Genomic DNA, 13,039 nt, shown 5'->3' on the forward strand with positions numbered 1-13,039 from the left:
GGGTCGCTATGATAAACTCTACGCTTGCGCTTAGCAGAACACGGTAAGGCATAGATCACTTTCCAAACCGCTGATTCCAGTTGGTCCGCAAAGTCTGATGGCCAACGAATCTCTCCCAAAGGAGTAACAGTTGGACCCCGGGGTGCTGCATGTGCAATCGGAAATTAATGTAGGAAAAGAACCTACAGAGGTGAATGGCTCAGTAGTACTAGACATCCGTTTAGATGTTGTAACTTTATCAAGGCATGTGGAACATAGTTGAGCAGGCTAATCTACCAGAACTTCCTCACAATAAACACAGGAATGAGACTTTATTAAGGAAGGAGAGCCTTTCAACACATAAGAGTCCTCCATCGCTTGCGTGCTTGGTTAGACTAACTTTATTTATTAAAAAGGCACCTTTATACCACCAATTGCCGGGGCACTCATCACCTCCTAGGACCCGGACTACAGAAACCGCTACGTCTCCTGCACCACAGATCAACAGGAAGGATAGATAGCCACAACCAGTCACATGGGGTGCCTGGCAGGACCGCCCCTGCACTAAGGAAATGCGCGCCAAAAAATGGCAGCGCAAGTTTCCGCAAGTAACCTGAAAATAAAACACATTGCCAGAGCCTCATCTCGCACATAACGCAGCAATGACACAATAAACAATATCATGTATAAACCCCCCTGTTCAATAATTCCCCTTCCAGGAATATTAACCCTTGATTCTGTAAAGATAAAAAGGCGCCACACTGTGACCCTGTCTTCTATGTTATTATTTATAAAAAAAATGAAACAATCTTACCAGAATATACACTGTGAAACAGGAACACAGCCCTTCAAGTGTGACAGGTTAGTAGCCTCGCTCCTGACATGGACTTGAGTGAAGAAAGCAGGCAGTGAAACTCGTCAATGGTGAATGCTTATGGAGCTGTTAATATGAGTTGTGACTGTTTCACAGAAAGACTCTCCCTGCATCTCCGGAATCTAACTTTTGCCCAGGCTCTCACTGAGAGGCTGACAGGACTACTTAAAACTCCAGTCCCACTGCGAAGAGTACTACCCTCCATAAGAGACTACTCCGAAACTCTGGCACTCCTCTGCCATCCTCCTGTGACGAAAGGCAAAGAATGACTGGGGGATTAGGGAAGTGGGGGAGGTATTTAAGCCTTTGGCTGGGGTGTCTTTGCCTCCTCCTGGTGGCCAGGTTCTTAATTCCCAACAGTAATGAATTAAGCCATGGACTCTCCTCTTCTTTAGAAGGAAATACACAATTTTTGGGGGCAAACTGGGTACTGGCAAACAGCTGCCAGTACCCAAGATGGCGGCAAATAGGTAGAGGGGGGAGGGTTAGAGAGCTGTATGGGGGCGGGGGGAGATCAGGGAGGTTGGGGGCTAAGAGGGGATCCAACACTGGGGAGGTTTAAAAATTAAAACATTTTTTTTTTTTTTTTTTGTACTGGCAGACTTTCTGCCAGTACTTAAGATGGCGGTGACAATTGTGAGGTGGGGGGAGGGAAGAGAGCTATTTGAGGGGGGTCAGGGAGGGTTCAGGGGGTGGGATGTGTCAGGTGGGAAGTTGTGCGGTGCGCAGTGCCATTTAGCAGCCTTCTAATTACAAAAAAGCAACGCCAAAGCCATATATGTCTGCTATTTCTGAACAAAGGGGATCCCAGAGAAGCTTTTACAACCATTTGTGCCATAATTGCAAAAGCTGTTTGTAAATAATTTCAGTGAGAAACCTAAAATTGTAAAAAATGTAACAATTTTTTTTTAATTGATCGCATTTGGCGGGGAAATGGTGGCATGAAATATACCAAAATGGGCCTAGATCAATACTTTGGGTTGTCTACTACACTAAAGCTAAAATTAACCCTTGAAGCTCCCTAATTAACCCCTTCACTGCTGAGCATAATACATGTGTGGTGCGCAGCGGCATTTTGCAGACTTCCGATTACCAAAAAGCAACGCCAGAGCCATATAAGTCTGCTACTACTGAACAAAGGGGATCCCAGAGAAGCATTTACAAACATTTGTGCCATAATTGCACAAGCTGTAAATAATTTCAGTGAGAAACCTAAAGTTTGTGAAAAAGTGAACGATTTTTTTTATTTGAGCGCATTTGGCGGTAAAATGGTGGCATGAAATATACCAAAATGGGCCTAGATCAATACTTTGGGTTGTCTACTAAAAAGAAATATATACATGTCAAGAGATATTTAGAAAATCCTGACAGATTTCAGGGTTACAACGTAACTATCGCTAATTTTGAAAAAAAATGGTTTGGAAATAGCAAAGTGCTACTTGTATTTATTGTCCTATAACTTGCAAAAAAAGCAAAGAACATATAAACATTGGGTATTTCTAAACTCAGGACAAAATTTAGAAACTATTTAGCATTAAGAGTTTTTTGGTGGTTGTAGATGTGTAACAGATTTTGGTGGTCAAAGTTAGAAAAAAATGTTTTTTTCCATTTTTCCCTCAGATTTTATAAAAGTTTTCATAGTATATTATAAGATATGATGAAAATAATGGCATATTTAGAACGTCCATTTTATGGCGATAAAAACTGTATATAATATGTATGGGTACAGTAAATGAGTAAGAGGAAAATTACAGCTAAACACAAACACTGTAAAAATGTAAAAATAGTTCTGGTCCCAAACAGTCAGAAAATGGAAAAGTGCTGTGGTCCTTAAGGTTTTAAAGGGATACTAAACCCAATTTTATTTCTTTCATGATTCAGCAACTTTCTTATTTACTCCTGTTACCCCTTTTGCTTCCTTCTCTGGCTATCTTTATTTTAAAAAGCAGGAATGTAAAGTTAGAAGCCGGCCCATTTTTGGTTCAGCACCTGAGCTTGCTAATTGGTTTGCTACATTTAGCCACCAATCAGAAAGCACTACCTAGGTGCTGAACCGAAAATGGGCCGGCTCTTAAAGGGATACTGAACCCAATTTTTTTTCTTTCATGATTCAGATAGAGCATGAAATTTTAAGCAGCTTTCTAATTTACTCCTATTATCAATTTTTCTTTGTTCTCTTGCTAGCTTTATTTTAAAAGCAGGAATGTAAATCTTAGCAGGCAGCCCATTTTAGGTTCAGCACCATGGATAGCGCTTGCTTATTGGAGGCTTACATTAACCCACCAATAAGCAAGTATAACCCAGGTTCTGAACCAAAAATGGGCCGGCTCCTATGCATCACATTCCTGCTTTTTAAATAAAGCTAGCAAGAGAAAGAAGAAAAATTGATAATAGGAGTAAATTTTCAAGTTGCTTAAAATTTTCAAGTTGCTTAAAATTTGTTTCTTTTTAGATACGATGAGTCCATGGATTTCATCCTTACTTGTGGGATTACGCCTCCTGGTCAGCAGGAAGAGGCAAAGAGCACCACAGCAGAGCTGTATAAATGGCTCCTCCCTTCCCTCCCACTCCAGTCATTCAACTGAAGTTAGGAAGAGAAAGGAAAAGCCTGATTCTAGTCAGAGCCTGACAAAAAGAAAGTACATCTGGAACATCTGCCAGACGCTTATGTAACAAAATAGATAAAGCAGAAACCTGTCCCTTTAAGGAACTAGCTGACACCCCCTTCTCCAATCATTCTTGGAGAAAAGACAAAATCCTGGAAATCTTAACCCTACTCCATGAGTAGCCCTTAGAATCACACCAATAAAGATATTTACGCCATATCTTATGGTAAATCCTCCTAGTAACAGGCATACGTGCCTGAAACAAGATATCTATGACCTCGTCTAGATAAAAATAAACGATCAACCTCCAAGCAGTCAGCTGCAGAGAAACTAGAGTCGGATGATGGAAGGGACCCTGAATGAGCAGGGCTTCCCTCAATGGAAGGTGGCTGAAAGGACAAGTCCACAAAATAGGCATACCAAATCCTGCGAGCCCACGCAGAGGCGATGAGGATCACCGATGCCCTCTCCTGTTTGACTAGAGCAATCACCCGAGGGAGGAGAGCAAATAGACAGAATACATAAACTAGGCTGAAAGACCAAGGCACTGCCAAGGTATCTATCAGCTTGGCCTGGGATCTCTGGACCCGTATCTCGGAAGCTTGGCATTCTGAAGAGATGCCATGAGATCCACCTCCAGCCTACCCCATCTGAGAATCAGGTTGGAAAATACCTCCGGATGGAGTTCCCATTCTCCCGGATGAAATGTCTGTCTGCTCAAAAAATCTGTCTCACAGTTTTCCACCCCTGGGATGTGGATAGCTAACAGATGGCAAGAGTGAGACTCCGCCCACTGTATTATCTTGGCTACTTCTGACATCACTAAGGAATTCCTTGTTCCTCCCAGATGATTGAGGTAAGCTACAGTCGATATGTTGTCCGGCTGTAATCCGATGAATAGAGCCGAAGCCAACTGAGGCCAAGCCTGAAGCGCATTGAATATTGCTCTCAACTCTAGGATAGTGATGGGAAGGAGAGACTCTGTCTGAGCCCAAGGCTGCTCCCCATCCGAACAGGCTGACATCCGTTGTCACTATCCCCCATGAGGGTCTGCAGAAGCAGGTCCCCTGGGATAGATGATACAGCGACAACCACCATAGAAGAGAGACCTTTGTCTCTTGAGCTAGATAGAGTTGAGGAAACAAATCTGTATAATCTCCATTCCATTGCCTGAACATGCTTAGTTGCATAGGCCTGAGATGAAAACAAACGGAACGATGGCCATTGTCACCACTATCAATCCGATTACCTTCCTGCACGGACGGACGGGGACTGAACAGTTCGACATGTATACAGAATTTATAGTTTTCTGACCTCCGTCAGAAAAAACCTCATTGAAGCAGAATCTATTAGGGTTCCCAGAAAGGGTACCCTTGTCTGAGGAACTAACAAACTCTTTTTCAGGTTCACCTTCCACCCGTGGGTCCGTAGGAAGGAAAGCACAAGGATGGTATGGAACCTGCCAATTGAAAAGACAACGCCTGGATCAGTATATTGTACAGATAAGGCGCCACCGCAATGCCCCGCGGCCTTAGAACCGCCAATAAGATCCCAGAACGTTTGTGAAATTCTGGGCGTCGTGGCCAGACTGAAAAGGCAAACCTCAGGAACTTGTGATGATATCTGTGGACAGGAACATGAAGATATGCATCCTTTAAATCCACTGTCAACAGAAATTGACCCAGGATCAAAGAATGGTAAAATAGTCTCCATCTTGCGAGGAACTATGAGAAACCTGTTCAGACTCTTAAGGTCTAATACAGATCTAAAGATTCCCTCCTCTTTTATTGCGGGAACCACACACAGATTTAAATAAAACACCCTGCTCCTGTTCCAGTACTGGAATGGGAACAAGACACTCAGGGAGGAGAGACCTCTAACACCATGCAAGAATGGTTCTCCTATTAACGGCACTGCAGACAATCCTGAAAAAAACAGAAACTTCTGGGAGAAAAAACTCCTTGACTTCCGACCTGTTTCCCTAGGACCCTATTATCTATTTCCCAGGGAACCCAAACATCTCAACCCAAGCCTGAGAAAGGACTGAATATCGCCCTCCACAAGATCCGGTCCCGGATCAGGGGCATGTCCTGCCTGATTCAACAGCAGATCACTTATTATTTGTATGATTAATATGTAAATTGTGTTAATTCAAAAAGAATTACTTCCGTCAAGCCAGAGCCCAACAAAGTCTTTCCCTTGCAAGAAATCGCTAAAAAGTGAAGACTTTGAGCCAACACCTATAGAAACGGGCTCTAACCAAAAGGCTCGGTGAGCTGGAACAGAGAAACCTGAAACCTATAATTTTGTTGTAAAACTTTTTGAAAGAAAAGAGTTAGCCAACTCAAAATGCTTTTATCCTAGCCCGGTTCCTTATCCAGGGAAGATTCTGATTTAGTAGTAACAGAAAACACATCGGACCATACGCCGTCGCACTAGTGACGATAGCAAAACACAGCTGGTTGCCATTACAAGCCTTGTGGTATGAACCTTTTTTAAGTTCTTACTATCCTCTAAAGGTATCGTAGAACTCTTAGCTAGGTTGACCATGGGAAAACATCCTTTTGATAAAAGGGAATGCAGTTCTCCATCCCAATAACTCACCGGACGCCCTAGGGAACACCCATAGTGACAGAGTCGTCCAGAATAGCTAAAACCTCCTAAGTAACAAATGGAGGTAGACAAGCTAAGACAAAGGAAAAACAACCTCAGGACCAAAATAAAGAGATTATTCTATCTGAGCCAGAAAATTCATTATCAGAAAATCCCGAAGTATCTTCCTCTTCGTCAACAGGGAAGAAATATCTGAGATAGCAATCTTTAAATCAAGCATGCCGATTGAAATTAATTCCTCTAGAAACATTTACTTCTACATAGGAAAAAAACTGATGTATGAAATGTTAGAGGAAGCGCAGGACACTGTATGTGGGCCATAATTATTCTAGAACACTATAGAAGAAAGTTGTGGCATAGGTTGACCACAGTCAACAGACTCCCATAGTAGTAGGGGGTCAGAAAAGAAACAAAATTATCATTTTTTTTTTTATAAAGCAACACAAACGTTACTGTCTTTTTAAAATTAAGAAGTAATTCATATGTTGTGCAAACTTATTCCATCCTAAGATTAAACAAACAAGTAAACAGTAAAAACCCTTTAAGAAAGACTAACAGATAACTCTGTTACCGTCTCTTTAAATGTTAAAATCAACTAATTTACTGCGTACATGTCCAACCTACATGCCAAAGGATGGCTTAAACAATAAACAGAGAAATTATGGCAAATAAAATGAACAAATAGAAAACTTTACTGTCTCTTTAAATTTTTAAACAGTAACGTATACTTCAGCCTGCTTTACATCGCCGGCTTACAAAAAATTGCTAAATGTATCATGTTATCAAGTAAGCATGCAACACATATCCATCATAGTACATCCTTGTGTATAGATAGTTCGTAGACTGAGACACAAACTATAGATATTTTTTCATGTATAAAATGTGTAATCTTATTTATTAGAAAAGCCACATATTGTAAACTGATTCGGATCGCATCTACAGCGCTATCCGGACCCACTTAGGACAAACACAGAGAGCTCATCAAGCCTGTATCAGCCTCAGAAACTGCTCTATGCGACATACCAAAGAGCAAGTGCGGTCTCAGTTGACCCAAGCCCCACCCATTGTGGTCGTGACACTCCCATCTAAGAGACTGCATAGACATTCATGGATGGAATATGCAGATGAAGAAAGGCGCCAAAACAAAACCCCGCCCCTCGTGGGCGTAACAATACAAACTCTCCAAGTCGACATCATTATAATAAAAAAAGGTTACCAGGAGATCGCACTGAACCTTCTAAGTTTGTTACAAAACGTAACACCGGAGCAAGGCATAAAAAGTGCATGTTTATCCTAGCCTGACAAATATACTCTTTTTCTTGTTACCACAACAATAAAGAGACAATAAACCAAAGGTTATATTTCTCACTGTTATCGGGCACATCCCACACGGTATCCTGCCCGGTTAAAATGTCTCTAAAGCCACTCTCCTTAGCCCCAGTGCCTGCATAAAAACGTGCTGCCAGAAAATCTTCAAATTATCGGGCACAGTGTTACTGTCTCATTATATAAGAGATATATGTAACAGAGCAACATTCACAGTAGGAGTCCGTTTCACAATATAGCTCCTAGTCGTGTCTCTCTCCCACCACAATGCCATAACTTATTATGTGAAAGCTGAGTGGTACATAGTAAATAGGGGAGCCCTTAAAATAAAGGTACATTACCCCACTATGAGATATGTAATATATACACAGCCATTTCTGAGGTAGTACTGTCCCAGAAAAATAAAAGAGCTGCACATACCTCTATGCTAAGCGACTGCATGATCGGTCCCACAGGATCAACAGGTCTTCTCCCTCCTGCAGTTCTGTGGAGACATACAGGGCCTTAGTTAATATTTGCTAAGACCATTTTCTGAAGGGCAGCACTCAGTATGGGAGGTGCAGTGAGAATTTAATCCCACCAGTTTCCATTACTTTAAAGCCACCTGTAGCTCTACTCTAGAGGCTGACAAGGAATACGACTACACCCTGTAATAAAATAGTACTCACTGGCACCATTTTAAAAATAAAAACTCTTGATTGAAGAATTTAAACTAACACCTCACTTTACCTCTTCCTATCACTAACACAGGCAAAGAGAATGACTGGGTTGGGAAGAAAGGGAGGAGCTATTTATACAGCTCTGCTGTGGTGCTCTTTGCCTCCTCCTGCTGACCAGGAGGCATAATCCCACAAGTAAGGATGAAATTCGCGGACTCATCATATCTTTAAAAAGAAATTGTATGCTCTATCTGCATCATGAAGAAACATTTTTGGTTTTAGTATCCCTTTAAGGCGCTTACATGCAGCAAAATGTTACAAACAGCTATTCCAAACAATCAAAATTAAATGTGAAGTTCCCATTTTCAGAATTACTAAGAAAATTAAGAAGGTTACTCTTGTATCTGTAAAGAGGTCTCTATACTGGGAGGATCCCACAATGCCCCCCCCCCCCCAGAGAACCCCAGCCTCAGTGTTTGGTGGATGCAAACATTCCTTACCATGAAATGACCATCAGCATGTGTGTGATCAGTTTTTATTTATTGGTGTATGTTCAGACTAGCTAAATTCCCATTCCTGGAGGGATTATGAGCACTACAACAACTAAGCCTCTCTTACAATTAATGGGTATGGGGAACAAGTTTGTAAAAGGCATTTTACATATCCCAAGTTTATTTAACCCTGACTGCAATATATGGTGACAAGATTCTAAAAATAAATTACTTAAAGGGGCAGTCTAGTCAAAATTAAACTTTCATGATTCCAATAGGGCATGACATTTTAAACAATATTCCAACTTACTTTTATCATTAAATTTGCTTTGCTCTCTGGTTAGAAATCCAATTGCTTATTCACAGAGAAAAACAAAGTGCTCCTCTTATGTCATAATGTTCATTTGCATGCAGCATTAAGTATATACAGGTAGAAAACCCTTTATCCAAAACTGATTGGGACCGGAAAAGGTTTGGATTTCGGAACAATTCGGATTTTGCAATATTTGCATCTTTAAAATTAGACAGTTGGAGGGGATGTGAGCAAGTGTAAACAACAATATCTTATGTCATTTAGGCAATATTTACATGTCAAAATACAGCTTATACAGTACATGTAAGTTAAAGGTAGTTTTATATCATTTTTAATACTCTTGTATACATAGTACCCTCAGAAAAGTACAGTACTGCAATCCGAAAGTTGATGTTTTAAATAAAGATAGACTATTATTTTCATTTTAGAGCACACAAAAAAAAAGACATAGGCAGAGAAGATTGTGACTTACAGGCGGGAAAATTTTGTAAAAGAAAATAAAAGTATTAATTAAAAAGTTTGGATTTCAGAGTAAGTTTAGATTTTGGAAATCCACATTTAGGGATTTGTACCTGCGTGTGTGTTTTAATACTAACAGGGCCGTCTTTAATATTGACTGGACCCTGGGCAAACATTTTCTTGGGCCCCCCCCAATGCAATTTCACTCTCCTCCCCAACATTCCAAAAAACAACTAAATCAATTATTTTTTTGATTATTAGCCCAGCAGTGGATTATCCACTGCTGAGCTAATCATTTAAAAAAAATGAAATAAATTGCAATATGTGAAACTGGACCTAAGCAGTACTAATAAGTAAATAAATATATAAATTCCTCCACTGTGGATTCATTTAATATTCTTTTGAATGTGATTCTGGTGTGAGGTTAGCTAGTTAAAGAGATTTAGGGCAGCAACAGGAGCAAAGCAAGGTAAAGACTGAGGAGGAAGCATGGAGGTGCAGTATATGTTTACTGACTAGAACAGCAGAACTACTATGGGAAGCTGTAAAATCTGAGACAGTGAGAAAACAAACTATAAAAATAAACCTTACATTAATGTGTGAAGTATCAGCATGACACTATACATCAGCCACAGCAGCACATGTCACTTCTTTGCTAGAAGCAAGTTCCCTCTCACCCTGCACTAGAAAATGCTGCATGGGGACTGGTGTGTGTGCACTCACTTATTCTTCCCACTGACACCATTCTACAAAGCACTGTTCCCCTAACAAACTTCAGTTAGTTGATCTTAGGGCCACAGCAGAAAGAGCATGGCTAAGGGGACCAGCAGACTGGATGCTGTCTGTCCAAGGCTGCATGGATACAGTGTGAGATGAGTCACACAGCTTCAAGACTGAAGCAGTGTATGCAGCTGCACAGATGCTCAAATCCTCACGTGCTTGCCGCTCCAGCTGCATGCACCTACAGTCAGCCTTACCCAGAAACAATCCCTACCACCAGAGCAGTTACCTGGTAACATTGGTAACCCCAGTAGGACTTCTTATGATGCAGTGGGAATGGCTGGATGCTGAGTTAGGACTTTGCATTCAGTGCTGCCCAGTGCACATCTAAAACAGCACATGGTAATAGCTTGGCATGTCACATGACACCGGCACGGTCTGGCACAGTTTTTTAAAAAAAAATAACTATAAGCAGAGTACTTTTGACTGTGACAGTATTAGGACTGAATGTGTGTGTTCCCCATGTCAAATCAGCAGTCTGGTATGAACCATAAAAAAAAAAAATTATTATTATTTATTTATTTTTTTTAGGACTCTTGGGCCCCTCAACAGAAACTGGGCCCTGGGCAGTTGCCCCTTTTGCCCTGTGTTAAAGACGGTCCTGAATACTAACAATGTTTTAGGTGAATCAGCATTGTTTTCATGATATTCATGTACACCAAGTACATATACCTTTACTTAGCATCTAAATGTGTGCAGTTAGCATCTCAGTTTCCTGTGTGGCTGCTACGTTTGTGAACACTGGGAGAAGGAGACGCTTAAATTGAAGGGTTTTAAACCAAATGTTATATCAAAGTTCACAACATATCCAAGTAGCTAAGCCTATATTTTAGTAATAAAAAACATAAGCTCCTATTATACATAAGAGAATCAGCTGTGGCAAAAAAAGATATATATATTTCACCTTTGATGTTTCTAATGTCAATGCTCAGCTGGGTTAATTTCTCACACGTTTTCTCGACACATTCATAGACAGAATGCAAAATCTCTTTTGGATCTTGTTCCACCCACCTGCAGAAAACAGAAGGTTTAATGAGAAAATACTGCAAGAAATGGAATATTATGTCCTTTACATACGATTATTCCCATAAGATAAATTAAAAAACACTATATTTTAGTTTCACTACTGCTGATATGCCTATTGGATAGCTTATTATGTCTATTAGGAATGTTTGAAAGATATACAAGCCATTTATTTATTTATTTTGAAGTGCATGCGTCAACCATGAAAGTTTAAAAAGGGACATGAAACCCCAAATGTTTATTTTATGAATCAGATAGAGCATACAACGTTAAACAACTGCCCAACATACTTATTTGATCAAATTTCTCCATTCTCTTGGTATCCTTTGATAAAGGAGCAAATATGTACTACTGGGAACTAGTTGAATGCACTGGGTGAGTCAGTAACAACAGGCAAATATATTTATATACATATTTTCAGATACCAATCAGCAGCTCTTGAGCCTACATAGGTATGCGTTTCAACAAAGGATACCAAGAGAATAAAACATATTAGTTAGTAGAAGCTAATTGGAAAGTTGTTTAAAATTACATGACCTATCTGAATCATAAAGGGGGGGGGGGATCACGTCCCTTTAATTTTGACTTCCATCTCCCTTTAAATAATGTATATATTTAAAAAAAAACAGTAAATCAAATAGCAACATGTCATTTTAAACATTTCTACATTTCTAGTATCAAAGTTGTCTAGTTGTTTTTGTATCCTTTGTTGAAGAGTAAAGCACTACTATAATAGAAGTAAACTAGAAAGTTGTTTAAAATTGCATGCGCTGTCAGAACCATGGACGTTTAATTTTAACTTTACTGTCTGTCCCTTTAAAAAAGGTACAATTCAGTTGCTTCCATTACCACTAATGGCATTATCTCTCAGTCAAGATCAGTCAGTCACCAATAAAAGAGCATTTCATTCAGTTTAATGGATGTAGGGCAGATATATGTCAATAGATCAATATTGGTGTTAATCTTAAATTATAAACAGCATTGAACATAGTATACCAGATAAAACCACACACACATATATATATATATATATATATATATATATATATATATATATATATATATATATATATATATATATATATATATATATATATATATATATATATATTATAAAAGGCCAGGTAAGTTTGTCCGAAGCTGTCATGCGCAGTAGAGACTGCGCAAGGACAAACACACCTGGCATTAGACAAACACAACTGATCCGCGATAGACTGTGCGCGAGGCAGTGGTGCATGAGGATCAATCAGTAGTGTGTCTCTGTCCGCCGCGAGAACTGAGGGCAGGAGCAGCGGGGCGTGGCCGGGCGGGACCGCTGCACTGCAGAAAATGTCTGTTGTACACAGGTTTTAGGACGAGTGTATATATATATATATATATATATATATATATATATATATATATATATATATATATATACACACACACACACACACACACACACATATACACACACATATATACACACACACACACACACCTTTAAAACTCCAAAATTCTTATTAAAGGTTTAGGAAAGTCAAAATTAAACTTGTATGATAAGACACCTTTAAGACATAAGATACTTTTAATTTACTTCTATTTTCAATTGTGATTCGTTCTCTTTGTATCCCTTGTTAAAAAAAGAATACGGACGTATCATACACTAGTGGGAGCTGCTGCTGATTGGTGCCTGCATACATTTGTCTCTTGTGATTGGCTAACTAGATGTGTACAGCTAGCTGCCAGTAGTGCAATGCTGTTCCTTCAGGAAAGGATAAAAAGAGAATGAAGCAAATTTGATAATAAATTTATTATCAAATAATAATAACAATAAAAAGTTGATATTGTATATTCCATCCAAATTATGAAAGAACGTTTTGGGGTTTCCTGTCCCTTTAAGTGTTTTTTAGTTATTAAAAAGGTATGCGCTGTAA

At 39.6% G+C, this 13,039-nt stretch overlaps 1 protein-coding gene across 2 annotated transcripts in view; it reads right to left on the reverse strand.

Moving 5' to 3' along the window:
- GK (glycerol kinase) overlaps positions 1-13,039 on the reverse strand; it is a 270,759-nt gene that overhangs the window by 212,136 nt on the left and 45,584 nt on the right. For both annotated transcript variants that reach the window (XM_053707603.1, XM_053707602.1), the window contains exon 3: positions 11,005-11,111. In XM_053707603.1, coding sequence (XP_053563578.1) covers positions 11,005-11,111 — 107 coding nt within the window. The remainder of the gene's footprint in view (positions 1-11,004; positions 11,112-13,039) is intronic.

This window comes from Bombina bombina, chromosome 3 (assembly GCF_027579735.1).
Source record: "Bombina bombina isolate aBomBom1 chromosome 3, aBomBom1.pri, whole genome shotgun sequence".
NCBI classification, from domain to species: Eukaryota; Metazoa; Chordata; class Amphibia; order Anura; family Bombinatoridae; genus Bombina; species Bombina bombina.